This window comes from Rhinopithecus bieti, unplaced genomic scaffold (assembly GCF_001698545.2).
Source record: "Rhinopithecus bieti isolate Rb0 unplaced genomic scaffold, ASM169854v2 scaffold_23748, whole genome shotgun sequence".
NCBI lineage: Eukaryota > Metazoa > Chordata > Mammalia > Primates > Cercopithecidae > Rhinopithecus > Rhinopithecus bieti.
Genome location: NW_016811596.1, coordinates 486208 through 500826, shown reverse-complemented (window position 1 = coordinate 500826; position 14619 = coordinate 486208). Strand labels below are relative to the sequence as shown.

Sequence of the window (14619 nt, the reverse complement as noted above, 5' to 3'; positions counted from 1 at the left end):
AAAAAAAAGTATGCCCGATAATCTACTTTCTTTTCTTTTCTTTTTTTTTTTGAGCCGGAGTCTTGCTTTGTTGCCCAGGCTGGAGTGCAGTGGCACCATCTCGGCTCACCGCAAGCTCCGCCTCCTGGGTTCACGCCATTCTCCTGCCTCAGCCTCCAAGTAGCTGGGACTACAGGCACACACCACCACGCCCGGCTAATTTTTTGTATTTTTAGTAGAGATGGGGGTTTCACCGGGTTAGCCAGGATGGTCTCGATCTCCTGACCTCGTGATCCGCTCGCCTCGGCCTCCCAAAGTGCTGGGATTACAGGCGTGAGCCACCGCGCCCGGCCTCGATAATCTACTTTCATTTCCTCCTTTCTCAAGGTGAGACAATTACAATCAGAACCTGCAAAAAATCCACAATAAATTCTTCTCTAATGCCTTTTGCACTTAAAATCTTTGATAGATACCTTAGCATCTTATTCAGCAATAACCTGCCACCTGTCTGTAACTGTATATTTGGTCTTCAATTGTGACTACATAAAATGCTGAAATATCTGTAACTTGGGAAGCAGCAGAGAGTTATAAATGTAGGTCTGGTATTAGGCTACCTGTGTTCAAATCGCACCTCTATCGTTTATTAACTGTGTGACATTAAGTTCCTTAATGTCTGTGATAGCCTCATTTTCCTTATCTTAAAATGGGATCATATCATTTTACAAAGTTGTATTCAATATGAGTAATTAATAATGATTATAGTTCTTTGAAGGCCTACTACACTAGGAATTAAGTTGAGCACTTCACACTCATTTTATCTAATTGTGAGAACAGGGCTTCGTACACTGTGGACAACCAAAACATACTGAATGATTGAGGCGGGGCTAATGAGGTCCGCAGCTGGCACGCCATTAGAGGAGTCGCGAGTGGAGCTCAGTCACGTCTGCCCACAAAGCGCCTGCGCTTGACCTCTACGTTATATTTACTTTGGCAATGTACAAAGTGCTGAGGACAGTCGTAGCCCAGAGGGCCCCTAATACATTGTCGTCTTCTTATCCCCAGCCCTCTGCGTTACAGAGGGCTGCCCCGACTCGGCTTTGAACGCTGACTCGCCCTTTTCCAGTCGGCCCTTGAGCCCACTAGTCCGGGCTACAGCGTTTTCCTAACCGAGGTTTAGAGGTGAGATGGAAGATGTACCCGTCTTTATTCTTCTATTCTCTTCCCCGCAATGACAGGGTGAATGGCGGTGGGGTTGGGGGTGCGTCTCTGGAGTCCCAGTCCCTTCGGGACCGGCGGGCCGCGCGGAGGCGACAAAGGCCCTGAAATTGGGGGGAGCTTGTTTCCAGCCGGACCTTGTCCCTGGGCGCGCCGGAGCGCCGCGCCTGCGCGCTCAGCCCGTTGCCGCGCCGGCCCTGCGGACGTGCGCGCGCTGCCTTCGCGGCACCTGGGCCTGAGGTGCGTGCCACCCGGGCCCTCGCCAGCTCCAGATGCCTGGGGAGGACTTCAGAAACCCGACTGAGAAGTGGAGCGACCCCCAGGGAGGGTCGGACCTGCCTCAATTCCGCCAAGGTGCCTGGGGACCCAGAACGGGGGCTCCACAACCTCAGTTCCTGGGCTCCTTTTGCTTTCTCACTTCCCCACCTATTGAGTGCGTCTCACGCGGAGGAGAAATCTGAGAGGAAGGCGCAGAGGAATTTTTTTTTTCTTTCTTGCTGTGGGTTGTATCACATGTGGCGTTTTCATCCCGGCTGCAGCCAAAGCCGTTTTTACCCTTGCCCTTCCTTTCCTGGCGTGGGATTTTGTGGTTTCTGGACTCGACTCGACCATTAAGTGCTTATTATTGGTTGTGGGCCCTTAGAACGAGGGCTGTGTGTGTCAGTGTCCTTTGTCCAGTGTAGTCCACTGGGAGGGAGAGGTGAGGGTTCAAGGCCAAGAGAATGGGCCCGGGGCGAGTGGGGCAGAAGCAGCCGCCGGATTATTCCCCAACTGAAAGTTGTGTGTGTTTCTCTTAGGTCTTTCATTTCTTGTTCGCTTACTTTCGTGAAATCCTCACATCGTTCTAATGGTACTAGTCAAGACAAGAAAATCAACAGGCTTTCAGCCTTGAGGCAACATTGGATATTACTGAGGTCAGTTTTTACAGTCTTCACGTAGAATATCTTGTTCTTGTAAGGGTAAGTTCTGAATTGAACCGCTGAGCAGATCTATTATTCTTTTATTTCAGTTTAACGTAAGAAAAGTTACAGTCTTTTTTTATTTTATATTAACAACAACAAAAAATCGGTTGAAATGGGATTTGGAGCTCCATGAGTGCGTGAGGTGAGGATCCCTAACCTGACTCTCATAAATAGGAGATACGATCACCACTTGCCACTAATGGTTCTAACAATCTAGGGCCCCCAGTAAGTGCTTTTCCACGTAGTGGGAGGCAAGTGACAACAGTTATCCAGTCTTACTGCTAACAATGGATGATCCTTTTTGGTACAGGAGCTGTAGGTAGCCAATCCCTGTTTTAATCAGGGGTGGTTGTGGTGTGTGATTTTTTTTTCTTTTAGGCGTGTTCCACGAAAGCATTTATTAAAGAAAAGAAGAAACATACAAAAGGAATTGAATCTGGCTCCAGACCAAAATCCTCTGTGTGATCATTCAGTCCTGACATTGGACAATTACCAGGCTTTGCCTGACTGGCCTCAAGGGCCACGCTGCCCTCCCACACCAGGCTCGATATGGGCCAGTGCATTGCAACTTTCTGGAGGGGATTGCAGTCAAGGACTCGCCCTGCCCCTCCTGCTAGATATGCAAATCCCGTAACTTCTTTCTCAGCCTGGGTACCTCCATTTGGTGGCCCTCCTAGGAAGGACCATGGCTGAGACACTTTTTTCCGTTTTCGACCCAGCTTCTTTCACTCTTAGACCTTCCCCCGTTTTCCTATTCTAACGTTCCATAAGAGGCAGGAGATTTTTGTTAGGGGCTCCTCTTCAGTGAGAGGATTACCTCATATGCGCTGCATCAACTGACCCTCACCCAGTGTCCTTGTATTTAATGGACCACTGGGGAGCCAGTGCCTCTTTTTACCACTTGCTTACACTGTCACAGTAAGTGAATAAAGACTTGATTACTTTTGGTTTGGCTCATTGTCCTGATTGACTACTTTGGCACCTAATTGCTGCCAAGTTCTTTGCAGTTCACTGGATTCATGACTTAATTTTAATTATCATGACTGTTGCTCTGTATCGGCATGTTTAGAGATTTTGGAGCTTGTTCACCTGTAATTTCTCTAATTCAAGCTACTGAAAATGCATGTTCATAGCACCAACAGTTGATTGTTGGTTAACATTGGTATCTGGGTTATACGGTATATTTTACTACTATACTGGCTTACAGTCAGATTATTTTATTTTGCGTGGATTTGTGTGGCATTTTCCATTTGGCCTGTAATTAGATGATTTTTATTTAAGATACATATTTTGGAATAATAGGGTCAAGTGAAGAAAACCAGACACTTGCTTTCTTTAGTAATCTTGTCTCATCCTGTGGGCCCCTATCTTTCTCACCTTAATAGATTACTTGGCCACTTTGAATAAAGTAGTTGATTTGTTGTAGGTTCTTCTGTCTAGTATGAAGAGGCATGTTAAGAACAGCTTTCATAAACTTTTTTACTTCCTACAGAAGTTTAACGAGACAATATTTATCCTTGCTATATAGTATGCAGTCTGATACTTTCCACTTTTATTTATCCCCTATTTTTATTTATGATTTAAAAATTTGTTTTTGAGATGGAGTCCCACTCTGTCGCCCAGGCTGGAGTGCAGTGGTGCAATCTTGGCGACTCACTGCAACCTCCGTCTCCTGGGTTCAAGCAATTCTTCTGACTCAGCCTCCCAAGTAGCTGGGATTACAGGCATGTACCACCACACTTGGCTAATTTTTGTATTTTTATTAGAGACAGGGTTTCACCACGTTGGCCAGGCTGACCTCGAACTCCTGACCTCAGATGATCCCCCGCCTCAGCCTCCCAAAGTGCTGGGATTACAGGCATGAGCCACTATGCCAGCCTCTGCTCTTATTTTAAATAACAAAGTGCTGATCATGATCTGCTAAGTTGAATTCACAATCCATTAATGAGTAATATCCTGCAGTTTGAAAAACACTGTAATAAAGATATTTGTTTAGTAATTTTTTTTTTTTCTGTTTCTGATTCATATTGCTAAAGAACCACAGTGGGTATGTTTGTGATTTGGGGTTGAAGGTATCTTCTAGGAGAAGATAGTAGCACCATACTTGTTGGATGTTTGCCAGATCAGCTTACAAAAGAACTCCAGACTTAGAACTCTGATCCAGAAGATACATTATATTGAAAGTGCTAGCACAGCTTTGTAATTTTTTTTTTTTTTTTTAAATTTTGACTCCTTTATTTAAGGGCAATGCCATAGTAGAGTAATAACAAGAAGAAAATTAGCTGCTCTGATGGAAGACAGGGCATAAGATAGTTATGAAAGTGCTTGCTAAATTTTTTTTTCTTTTTTTTTTGAGACAGAGTCTCGCTCTGTTGCCCAAGCTGGAGTGCAGTGGTGCAATCTTGGCTCACTGCAGCCTCTGCCTCCCCGGTTCAAGCGATTCTTGTGCTGCAGCCTCCCAAGTAGCTGGAGTTAACAGATGTGTACTACGACGCCTGGCTAATTTTTGTATTTTTAGTCAAGACAGGGTTTCACCACGTTGTTCAGGCTGGTCGTAAACTCCTGACCTCATGTGATCTCCCTGCCTTGGCCTCCCGAAGTGCTGGGATTACAGGTGTGAGCCACCGCACTGGGCCAATTTTTTAAATCTTTATATTAACGCTTAAGACCAAAATGACCCTTTTACTATATTGCCTGATGGGTAAAGCACACTCAACTTTCAATTACTTAGTCATAGAAAGCTATATAAGTAACCAGTTTGTTGATCTTGTCTCTATGCTTGTCTTTTGGGAATTTCACAACAAAGTGAAAAGGAGAATTTTCTTTTTCTTTGAGACGGATTCTCACCCAGGCTGGATTGCAATGGCACGATCTCGGCTCACTGTAACCTCCGCCTCCTGGGTTCAAGCGATTCTTCTGCCTCAGCCTCCCGAGTTGCTGGGATTACAGGTGTGCACTACCACACCCGGGTAATTTTTGTGTTATTCCTAGAGATGGGGTTTCACCATGTTGGCCAGGCTGGTCTCAAATTCCTGACCTCAGGTGATCTACCAGTCTCAGCCTCCCAAAGTGCAGGATTAGAGGCATGGGCCACTGTGCCAGGTGAGAAATTTTTTTGTTTTTTTTTTTTTTTTTTTTTTTTTTTTTGGAGACGGAGATCCCTTGGGCTCTGTCGCCCAGGCTGGAGTGCAGTGGCCGGATCTCAGCTCACTGCAGCTCGCGCCCCCCCGGGTTTACGCCATTCCTGCCATTCTCCCGCCGGCTCGACTCCGGAACGCTAGGCTGGGACTCAGGCGCCACCGCCACCATCGCCCGGCTCGTTTTTTTTGTATTTTTTAGTAGAGACAGGGGTTTCACGTGTTAGCCAGGATGGTCTCGATCCCTCCTGACCTCGTGATCTGCACCGTCTCGGCCTCCGCCAACAGTGCTGGGATTAGCAGGCTTGAGCCACGCGCGCCGGGCGACGAAATTTTTTTAAAATATGTAAATTTAGTCAGTGGGTTTATCTCTTAGTGAGAAACTCTTTAAAATGTTACTAAGAAGATAAGGATAACATTTTAAAATTTGATTAGCGTTGTGCTAAATAGTTCCTTAGGTTTATGTATTGCTTCACAGTTTTTTAGCACATTCATATGCATTATCTCCATTGATTTTTGACAACAGCTTGTGGTGGTAGACAGTCCAGGAGACCTTTTCCCCATTTTACAGATGAGAACTCTGTATTTCCTTCTTCCTACCACCAAGATCATATAGTGGCAAATCCAGGACTAGAACCCAGGTCTTCTGTGAATTTACTCCTAGTCCACACTGTCCTTGGTGGTCTAAAGAAGTAATTGAGAATAAGTCATGTTAAATCTGTGGCTAAGAATCCAACTATGATAAGTGAAATGTTCTGTTCTAAGAGCATATTTATAATGTGCTATAATTGAATGCAAGTTCTTATTTTTAGTATGTTTTAATTTGTTACCTTTCTAGCCCATTTTTTAAAATGCTAGCAACTAAATACTGGCAAATCTACCTAATAATGAAATAGGAAAATTGGAATTAAAGTATCTATTTAATGTTAATAAATTCACCCTAGTCCCCATTTAATGTAGCATCTCAATTAGAAAATAGCTTAAAATTGTATTGATTTTAGATATTTCTTTTAAAGACTCATATCTCTGTATGTGTAAAATTAGTTTTATTATTTTAAAGTATTATTTAAAATGATTATTAACTTGTAAACACTAAGTCCAGATTCTCCTTTGCCTTTAATATCTTCAGCCAAAGAACAACTTAAGTTACTTTTCATATGGATAAATAATTTTAAAATTAATACATTTTTTTCTTTAATTTTTAGACATCTGTGGAATTTAAGAACACTATGGAGCTCATCAGAGTATATCACTGAAGAATATGATGGCTGAAAACAATTTAAAAATGCTAAAGATTAAACAGTGTGTGGTAGCCAACAAACTACCTAGAAACAGGCCATATGTTTGCAATATTTGCTTTAAGCACTTTGAAACACCATCAAAATTAGCTAGGCACTATCTCATTCATACTGGTCAAAAGCCATTTGAATGTGATGTGTGTCATAAAACCTTTAGACAACTAGTTCATCTGGAGAGGCATCAACTAACTCATAGTCTGCCTTTTAAATGTAGTATTTGTCAGCGCCACTTTAAAAATCTGAAGACATTTGTGAAGCACCAACAACTTCACAATGAAACCTATCAGAATAATGTTAAACAGGTCAGAAGATTGTTGGAGGCCAAGCAAGAAAAGTCAATGTATGGCGTGTATAATACTTTTACCACAGAGGAAAGATGGGCATTACACCCGTGCTCTAAGTCCAATCCCGTGTATAGCATGAAAAGAAGAAAGAATATTCATGCATGTACAATCTGTGGCAAGATGTTTCCATCACAGTCAAAACTTGATAGGCATGTACTTATTCATACTGGTCAGAGGCCTTTTAAATGTGTCTTGTGCACTAAATCTTTTCGACAGTCAACTCACTTAAAAATCCACCATCCACCAACTTACACATTCAGAAGAAAGACCTTTTCAATGTTGTTTTGTCAAAAGGATTTAAGATTCAAAGCAAACTTCTGAAGCATAAACAAATCCATACTAGGAATAAGGTTTTTCGGGCTCTTTTATTAAAGAAGAGGCGTACAGAATCTCGCCCCCTGCCTAATAAGTTAAATGCAAATCAGGGTGGTTTTGAAAATGGTGAGATTGGTGAATCTGAGGAGAATAATCCACTTGATGTCCACTCAATTTATATTGTCCCTTTTCAATGTCCAAAGTGTGAAAAGTGTTTTGAATCAGAGCAGATTCTCAATGAACACAGCTGTTTTCCTGCTAGAGGCGGCAAAATTCCAAGCAGGTTCAAAAGAAGCTATAACTATAAAACCATTGTTAAAAAGATCTTGGCCAAGCTTAAACGTGCTAGGAGTAAAAAATTAGTTAACTTTCAATCTGAGAAAAAAGTATTTAAAAAGAGTTTCTTGAGAAATTGTGATCTTATTTCTGGTGAGCAGAGCTCTGAACAAACCCAGAGAACATTTGTGGGTTCTCTTGGCAAACATGGAACATATAAAACAATTGGCAATAGAAAGAAGAAAACATTGACTTTGCCGTTTTCTTGGCAAAATATGGGAAAAAATTTGAAAGGCATCCTTACCACAGAAAACATATTAAGCATTGATAATTCAGTGAATAAGAAAGACTTGTCAATCTGTGGTTCATCAGGTGAGGAATTCTTTAATAACTGTGAGGTACTTCAGTGTGGTTTTTCAGTTCCAAGGGAGAACATACGTACTAGACATAAGATATGTCCTTGTGACAAATGTGAGAAGGTATTTCCTTCTATATCCAAACTAAAAAGACACTATTTAATTCATACTGGACAGAGGCCCTTTGGCTGTAATATTTGTGGGAAATCTTTTAGACAGTCAGCTCACTTAAAAAGACATGAACAGACTCATAATGAAAAAAGTCCTTATGCATCTCTTTGCCAAGTAGAATTTGGAAACTTCAACAATCTTTCTAATCATCCAGGTAATAATGTTAACTATAATGCTTCCCAACAATGTCAGGCTCCTGGTGTTCAAAAATATGAGGTCTCAGAGTCAGATCAAATGTCAGGAGTTAAGGCAGAGTCACAGGATTTTATTCCTGGTAGCACCGGGCAAGCCTGTCTTCCTAATATACTTTTAGAATCAGAGCAAAACAATCCTTTTAGCAGTTATTCAGAGAATCAGGAGAAAAGTGATGTCTTCCTGTACCGATGCAGTGTTTGTGCTAAAAGTTTCCGATCTCCATCTAAACTGGAAAGACACTACCTAATTCATGCAGGGCAGAAACCATTTGAATGCTCAGTTTGTGGCAAAACATTCAGACAGGCTCCTCACTGGAAGAGACATCAACTTACTCACTTTAAAGAACGACCACAAGGGAAAGTGGTTGCCTTAGATTCGGTTATGTAAACTGTTGCAACCACTAACAATTGTGGTCTCTGGTGATCTTATTTTTAAAGCCTGTATTATTTAAAATGCATTTTTATCGAAAGGCCTGCATTAAACTGAATGGTTTCAAGGCATTTGCTTGTCCTGCATAGTAAGGAGGTAAAATACATAGAAAATTAATACAATGTTTTAGAAACAGCCAAGTTAATTTTTAGAGGCAAGAACATGATTTGATGCCATAAAGTAGTCATTTTAATATTGTAAACATACGCTTCGGCTGTATTGAAAAATATAAATCCATGATGCTGTACAAATAATGTAGCCTCATTCATTTTTTTAAAGGAATTATTCCTTAAGACATGCCATCTCACTGAGAGGCAAAACTTGGCTTTTAGCTGCAGCACATAGCCCTGTTACATTTGATTTATTTTACATTTCACATGAAAGCATAATTTTGTCCACATGTGGCTCAAATTGCATTGGTTTTTTTTTTTTTTTGTTTAAACTTAAAAAACCAAGAGGCACTGAAGGTGAAAATGGATGAGAAAATTATAGTATTATTTTCATTGGTCATTTCAAAGCTATTTTTAGGACTATGTGGTAATTTCACCTTCAGGTGATAAGAACTTTTTTTTTTCCTCCCAGCTAGTGCCATCTTTCTCAAAATAATTTAAAAGTAGGCAAGAGGCTAGAATGCATCTGTATACATTTACCATGTTTATTTACCAGGAATATTTTCTAAGTGCCATAGTCTTTCATAATATGTATGAGTTTTATCTTTTCAGAGGAATAATTTCAAGTCATTTATTTGCTCATTAATGATAGCAGTAGTCATAGACTTAAGACTATTCTAGAGATCTTCATCTCCATAAGACTTTTACATTTATTTTAGTAAACTTTTTATGCCTCTTTAATGGAGTGGTTCTATTATTTAAGCCTGTTACAAGTTTGATCAAATGGCAATGACTAGGTCTAGTTTTAGTTTTTATTTTTGCAAGAGTCTATTGCTAAAGAGTTTTATTTTGATCCTTGTTAAATTTTTATTTTAATTAGTAAGGTAGTCATTCCTGTAGAGGGGTAAGATGCTTGTAGAGTTGTGGGTATCATTCCAAATAGAACTGTTACTATTTGGGAAATATTCTTTAGTACAAAGGACTTATTTCATAATGACAGATTGTCCTTCACATTTGCCTTTGTTTATAAAATCTTCAGGAATGACATTCTCTAGCAATAAAAGGAATGAACCGTTACGTTTCTAACCTGAAAAGAGGAACAGGTGGGTAATTATCCTACCATACTTAAATATAGTGGAAAATCCTCTATTGAGAATGTGGATAAATGAACAATTGTAAATTTTGCATCATAATCTGAGAACTTTCTTTTGACAGGGGGAGGCGGGAGGGATAATAGGTGGGAGTGATCTGCTTGCTGCTTTTACCACAGGTAATTTTTAAGTAACTTTGGTTTAATTTACAGAGATGAAACATGACAGTCTGAGTAAAATGTCCAATGATGTAGAAGTGTGCCTGTTTATTATGTAGATACAGACATCCAGAAAACACAGAGGAGAATCACATGTTTTAAAGAACACTTTCTCTTAGGTTTCCTTGAGATATGTTCCTCCAGTGCAAGCAAGATAATGGTTTACAGAATTTGCTTTACACAAAACTTTACAAGAACTCATCTGTTACGCAAAAGCAAGGAATAACTAGTTTATATTTTCCAATAATGTTCAAGGTTTTCTCCTTAATATGTTTGAAATTATTGATTTTGGCATTTTTGTAAGCAATTTATGTAATTTTATTTGAAGGAAATGTTTTATATAATGTTTTTCCCAATCTAAACAGGGAGGGTCCTAACAGTGTTGTGCTTGTATGATTATGAGACTTTATTTGCATAAGTGATACTACTATACTTTATTTTGACCCATGCCTTTTTAAGCTGTTTCATATTGAAAGTTGGAATATTGTAAAAATTTTGTCAAAGATGTACTGTAGTGCTATTTGAAGTACCTGTAACAAAACACAGTTGGCCCTCTGTATCCATGTATTCTGCATCTGTGGATTAAACCAATTGCAGATCAAAAATATTAGAAAAAACATAAAAAGAATACAAATAAAAATACAGTATAACAGTTATTTAAATAGCATTTACACTGCATTAGGTATTAGTCTAGAGATAAAGTATACAGGAGGATGTGCGTTGGTTATATACAAATATGTCATTTTATGTAAGGGACTTGAGTATACTTGGATTTTTGGTATCTGTGGGTTGAGGGGGTGGTCCGGGAACCAATACCCCGTGGATACCAGGGGACAACTGTACTTATTTACCTTTATGATCATCGCAAGCTTCTTATGGAAACTTTATAGGAATGAAAATATACATGTTAAGATTAAACATTAGATAGTAGATGGTTTGTTGCATGCTAGAACTGTTAGTATTGTTGAATCAATTACTTTGGTTTCATGAAAAAATAAATGATAAATATCTTTAAAGAGAACTAGAAGAATTTTTTGTTTGAGTGATTCCAGGCTGTAGTGTGATTATTTACTGAAGTAGTTTGATTGGCTGGCTAACTTAGTGGAATTATTGTTTCTTGTTTTGTACTGCAGTAGGGGTTATAATTATAAGATAAAAATGTGTGTGTTTAAGGGAAGTAGGTGGTGGTTAAAATTCTTGAAAATTTTCAGAATACTTTAAAATAAAGTTTCAAGTTACACAGTTTGGTGGTTTGGTTTTTTTTTTTGGGGTGGGGGAGAAATTACATGATATTGGAGCCAAGGTACTGATTGATTATCAGATACTTTTGTGGGTCCACTCCAATCTACATTCTACACCAAATTTGCGTGGATATTTAATCATTTACCCTCTTGTTCATGTTACATTTCCATGCCGTTCCCTTCTGTGGGAAAAAAAAAACTCTGACAGCTCCCTATCACCTACAAAAGAATATGTTAACTCCATTATATGTTGTATGATCTACCTATTTATCTGTTTATCCTCCTTTTTGGCCTTTCTCTTCAGATTTGTACTAAGGAAATACAGAATCAGGGGCTGGGCACAGTGGCTCAAACCTGTAATCACAGCACTTTGGGAGGCCAAAGTGGGAGGATTGCTTGAAGCCAGGAGTTTGAGACAGTCAACAAAGCAAGACCCCTGTCTCTAAAAAAAAATTTTTTTAAAGCCAAGTGAGGTGGTGGCACACACCTGTGGTCTCAGCTGCTCTCAGGACACAGAGGCGGGAGGATTGCTTGAGCCCAAGAATTGGAAGTTAAAGTGAGCTATCGTCATGTCCCTGCACTCCAGCCTTCCAAGCCTGGGGAAAAGAAAATCATCTTTTTCAAAAAAAAAAAAAAAAACAAAACAAAAAACAAACAAAAAAATATATATATATAGAATTACTTTCTCCAATACATACTAGTACTGTTACTCTTTTTGCTTTCCATCGTGTCTGTCTTATGTCAACTTAAATTAGAAACAGACTCACAATCTGTTCAAAGAAGAAATTTAGCTGAGTCAAGTTTCATTCCTTTTCCTTTTTTTCATGATTATGGGGGAAAACAAAAGTGCTTAAAACTGACTTGCAGAGAACACAGATTTCAGTGTAAATGTTGTATAAGACAACCAATTAGAATTATATTTTTAGGATGCAGCAAGTCTTTGAAATCTTTTACAAGAATCTTTGTTAGAAATACCATTTGCCAAATACTGTTTTATGATGCAGAATGGTGTCTGCTTTTTTGGAGCTACAGGGAAGGAACATTTAATCCCTAGCTTGTTCAGATTTCTCCTTATTGCCAGTTAGAAGGGCTTAAAATTTAAGGGCTAATTCTATTAAGGGAATTCTATTAGCAGCAAGAGAAAAAAGGAAATGTAACTGAAAAGTAGTATAATGGTATTACATGAAATATAGAACATGTAATATTTAGCATCTAAATTGGCAATGTATTTGTTCTTTGAAGTTAGAGCTTAAATACTATCTCTGGGAGCCTCTCTGATTTACCCAAGTTCTCCATCCCTTGTATTCCCCCTTAATTTTTGTTTATAACTCTGTTGATCTTCCACTAGAAACTAGTGGTTTTCAAACTTCAGTGTGCTGCGTCCTCAGAGTTCCTGATTCAGGTCTTTGAGGACCCCAAAATTTGCATTTAGTGACTGAGGTTAGCTGTTGTGAGACTATACTCTGAGATCCACTTGAAGTACATGCTTCTGGAAAGCAACAGAATGAGTCTATATCACTTACGGAGAAGGCTTAATACTGTGGCAAACATTAGGTTCTCATATATATGTTGAATGTATGAAGGAAGAAATTAATGAATGGAGCAATTATTACCAACGTTTTATGTTTTCCTTAAATCTACAATTTCACTTAGATCCTTCCAGAGGATGAGTTTGCTTTCTACTGTGTTGTGATCAAAGCCTGTCCAACATGCCGTCTCTAAACTTGTCTTCACTCAAAACTTTATCTTTTCTCTGTTTCTCGTCGTCTGTCTCAGAATAATGTTCCTTCACCTTTTGAAGCTAGCTTTTCTCTTGCCCACTTCCGGGAACTTAATAGTTCCTTTTTCTGGTATCTAGTTTTTCTCTCTCCAATTGTTATTTCCCCTCTGCCTGAAAACAATTTCATGGGTTCCCTATTCAGTAATGGTGCTTTTGGCTGCAAGTGACAGAATAACTGACTCAAACTGCTTTAGCAATAAGGATCTTAATTGGCTTACGTGACTTGAAAGTCTAGTGAATAAATAAGCTTAAGAGTTGTTGAATCACATTGTTGAATTGATTGTGCTTCCTTCTGTCTGCTCTGCCTTTCACGATGGCACGGCTATTTTCCTGTGGTTTTAGGATGCTTTGTAATCAATACCTCGTGCTCCTTTCACAAGGGGTAGGGCATGGCAGATAGTGAGTGAGAGAGCTAGAAACTCTCACAAGACCAAGGGACAACTTTCCCAAAAGCCTGCAGCAAAACTTTCCTCTCTCATCTGCCAGAATTGCTTCACAAAACACATTTTTGTTTGTTGTTTTGTTTTTTGTTTTTGAGATGGAATCTCACTTTGTTTTGCAGGCTGGAGTGCAGTGGTGCGATCTCTGTTCACTGCAGCCTCTGCCTCCCGGGTTCAAGCTATTCTCCTGCCTCAGCCTCCCTGGGTAGCTGGGATTACAGTTGCGTGCCAGCACACCCTGCTAATTTTTGTATTTTTAGTAGAGATGGGGTTTCATCATGTTGGCCAGGCTGGTCTCAAACTCCTGACCTCAAGTGATCCACCGGCCTCAGCCTTCTAAAGTGCTGGGATTACAGGTGTGAGCCACCATGCCCGGCCCACATTTCTGAACCAATCACTGAGAAGGATAACCTGGAACTGGGGCTGGAATTCACCTTCCTTTTAAGCACATGGTTTCCAGGGAGTGATGTGGATACTGGTCAAATTTGAAGTTGTGTTTAGAAAGAGAAATGAATGGTTAAGCAATCTATGTTGTTCCCTGTACCTAGCTTAAAAAGGTGTGTTTGTGGGGACAAACAACTTTAGTTTTGTTATTCTGGATACTGTCACAATTAACTTTTTTCTTTTATAGTGAGGACTATTGCAAACTTATCTTCCATCTACTTCCTTCATGGTCTTTTCACTCACTAACTTCTTAGCCCTTTATTATTTAATACATGTTTTCTTCACCATCCTTTGGGAGTTGCTCTCTCAGTGGCTATTGTAGTGGTCATTGTTGGTTATAACCACATCTCCTTCTCCCTTCACTGTATATCAGCCTAGTAGTCAGGGTTAGACCGACCTAGTTGCAGCTCAGCCATGGGTCGTGATCAGTCTAAGGCTGTCAGAATACTCACATCTCCCTTGCCATGATGACTGTTCAGAAATAGATAAGCCAGAGTAATTGCCTTGGGGATGAGCACTGACCTAAGTTAATTCTATCAAAGCAAAACCATGTACTTACTTTAGTGATTCAGGAAGGACTAGTAGGTATATAGAAGAAGTTCCCTCCATTTTGGTACC

General features: G+C 39.7%; 1 protein-coding gene across 1 annotated transcript; it reads left to right on the top strand.

The window, feature by feature from the left end:
- Window positions 1–902: 902 nt before the first annotated feature.
- Window positions 903–11338, top strand: ZNF770 (zinc finger protein 770). Its single transcript, XM_017894291.1, is given in 5 exon segments — window positions 903–1158; window positions 1992–2108; window positions 6499–7172; window positions 7174–7220; window positions 7222–11338. Coding segments are annotated over 3 exon segments (2079 nt in total). The 5' UTR covers window positions 903–1158; window positions 1992–2108; window positions 6499–6554; the 3' UTR covers window positions 8636–11338.
- The last annotated feature ends 3281 nt before the right edge of the window (window positions 11339–14619 follow it).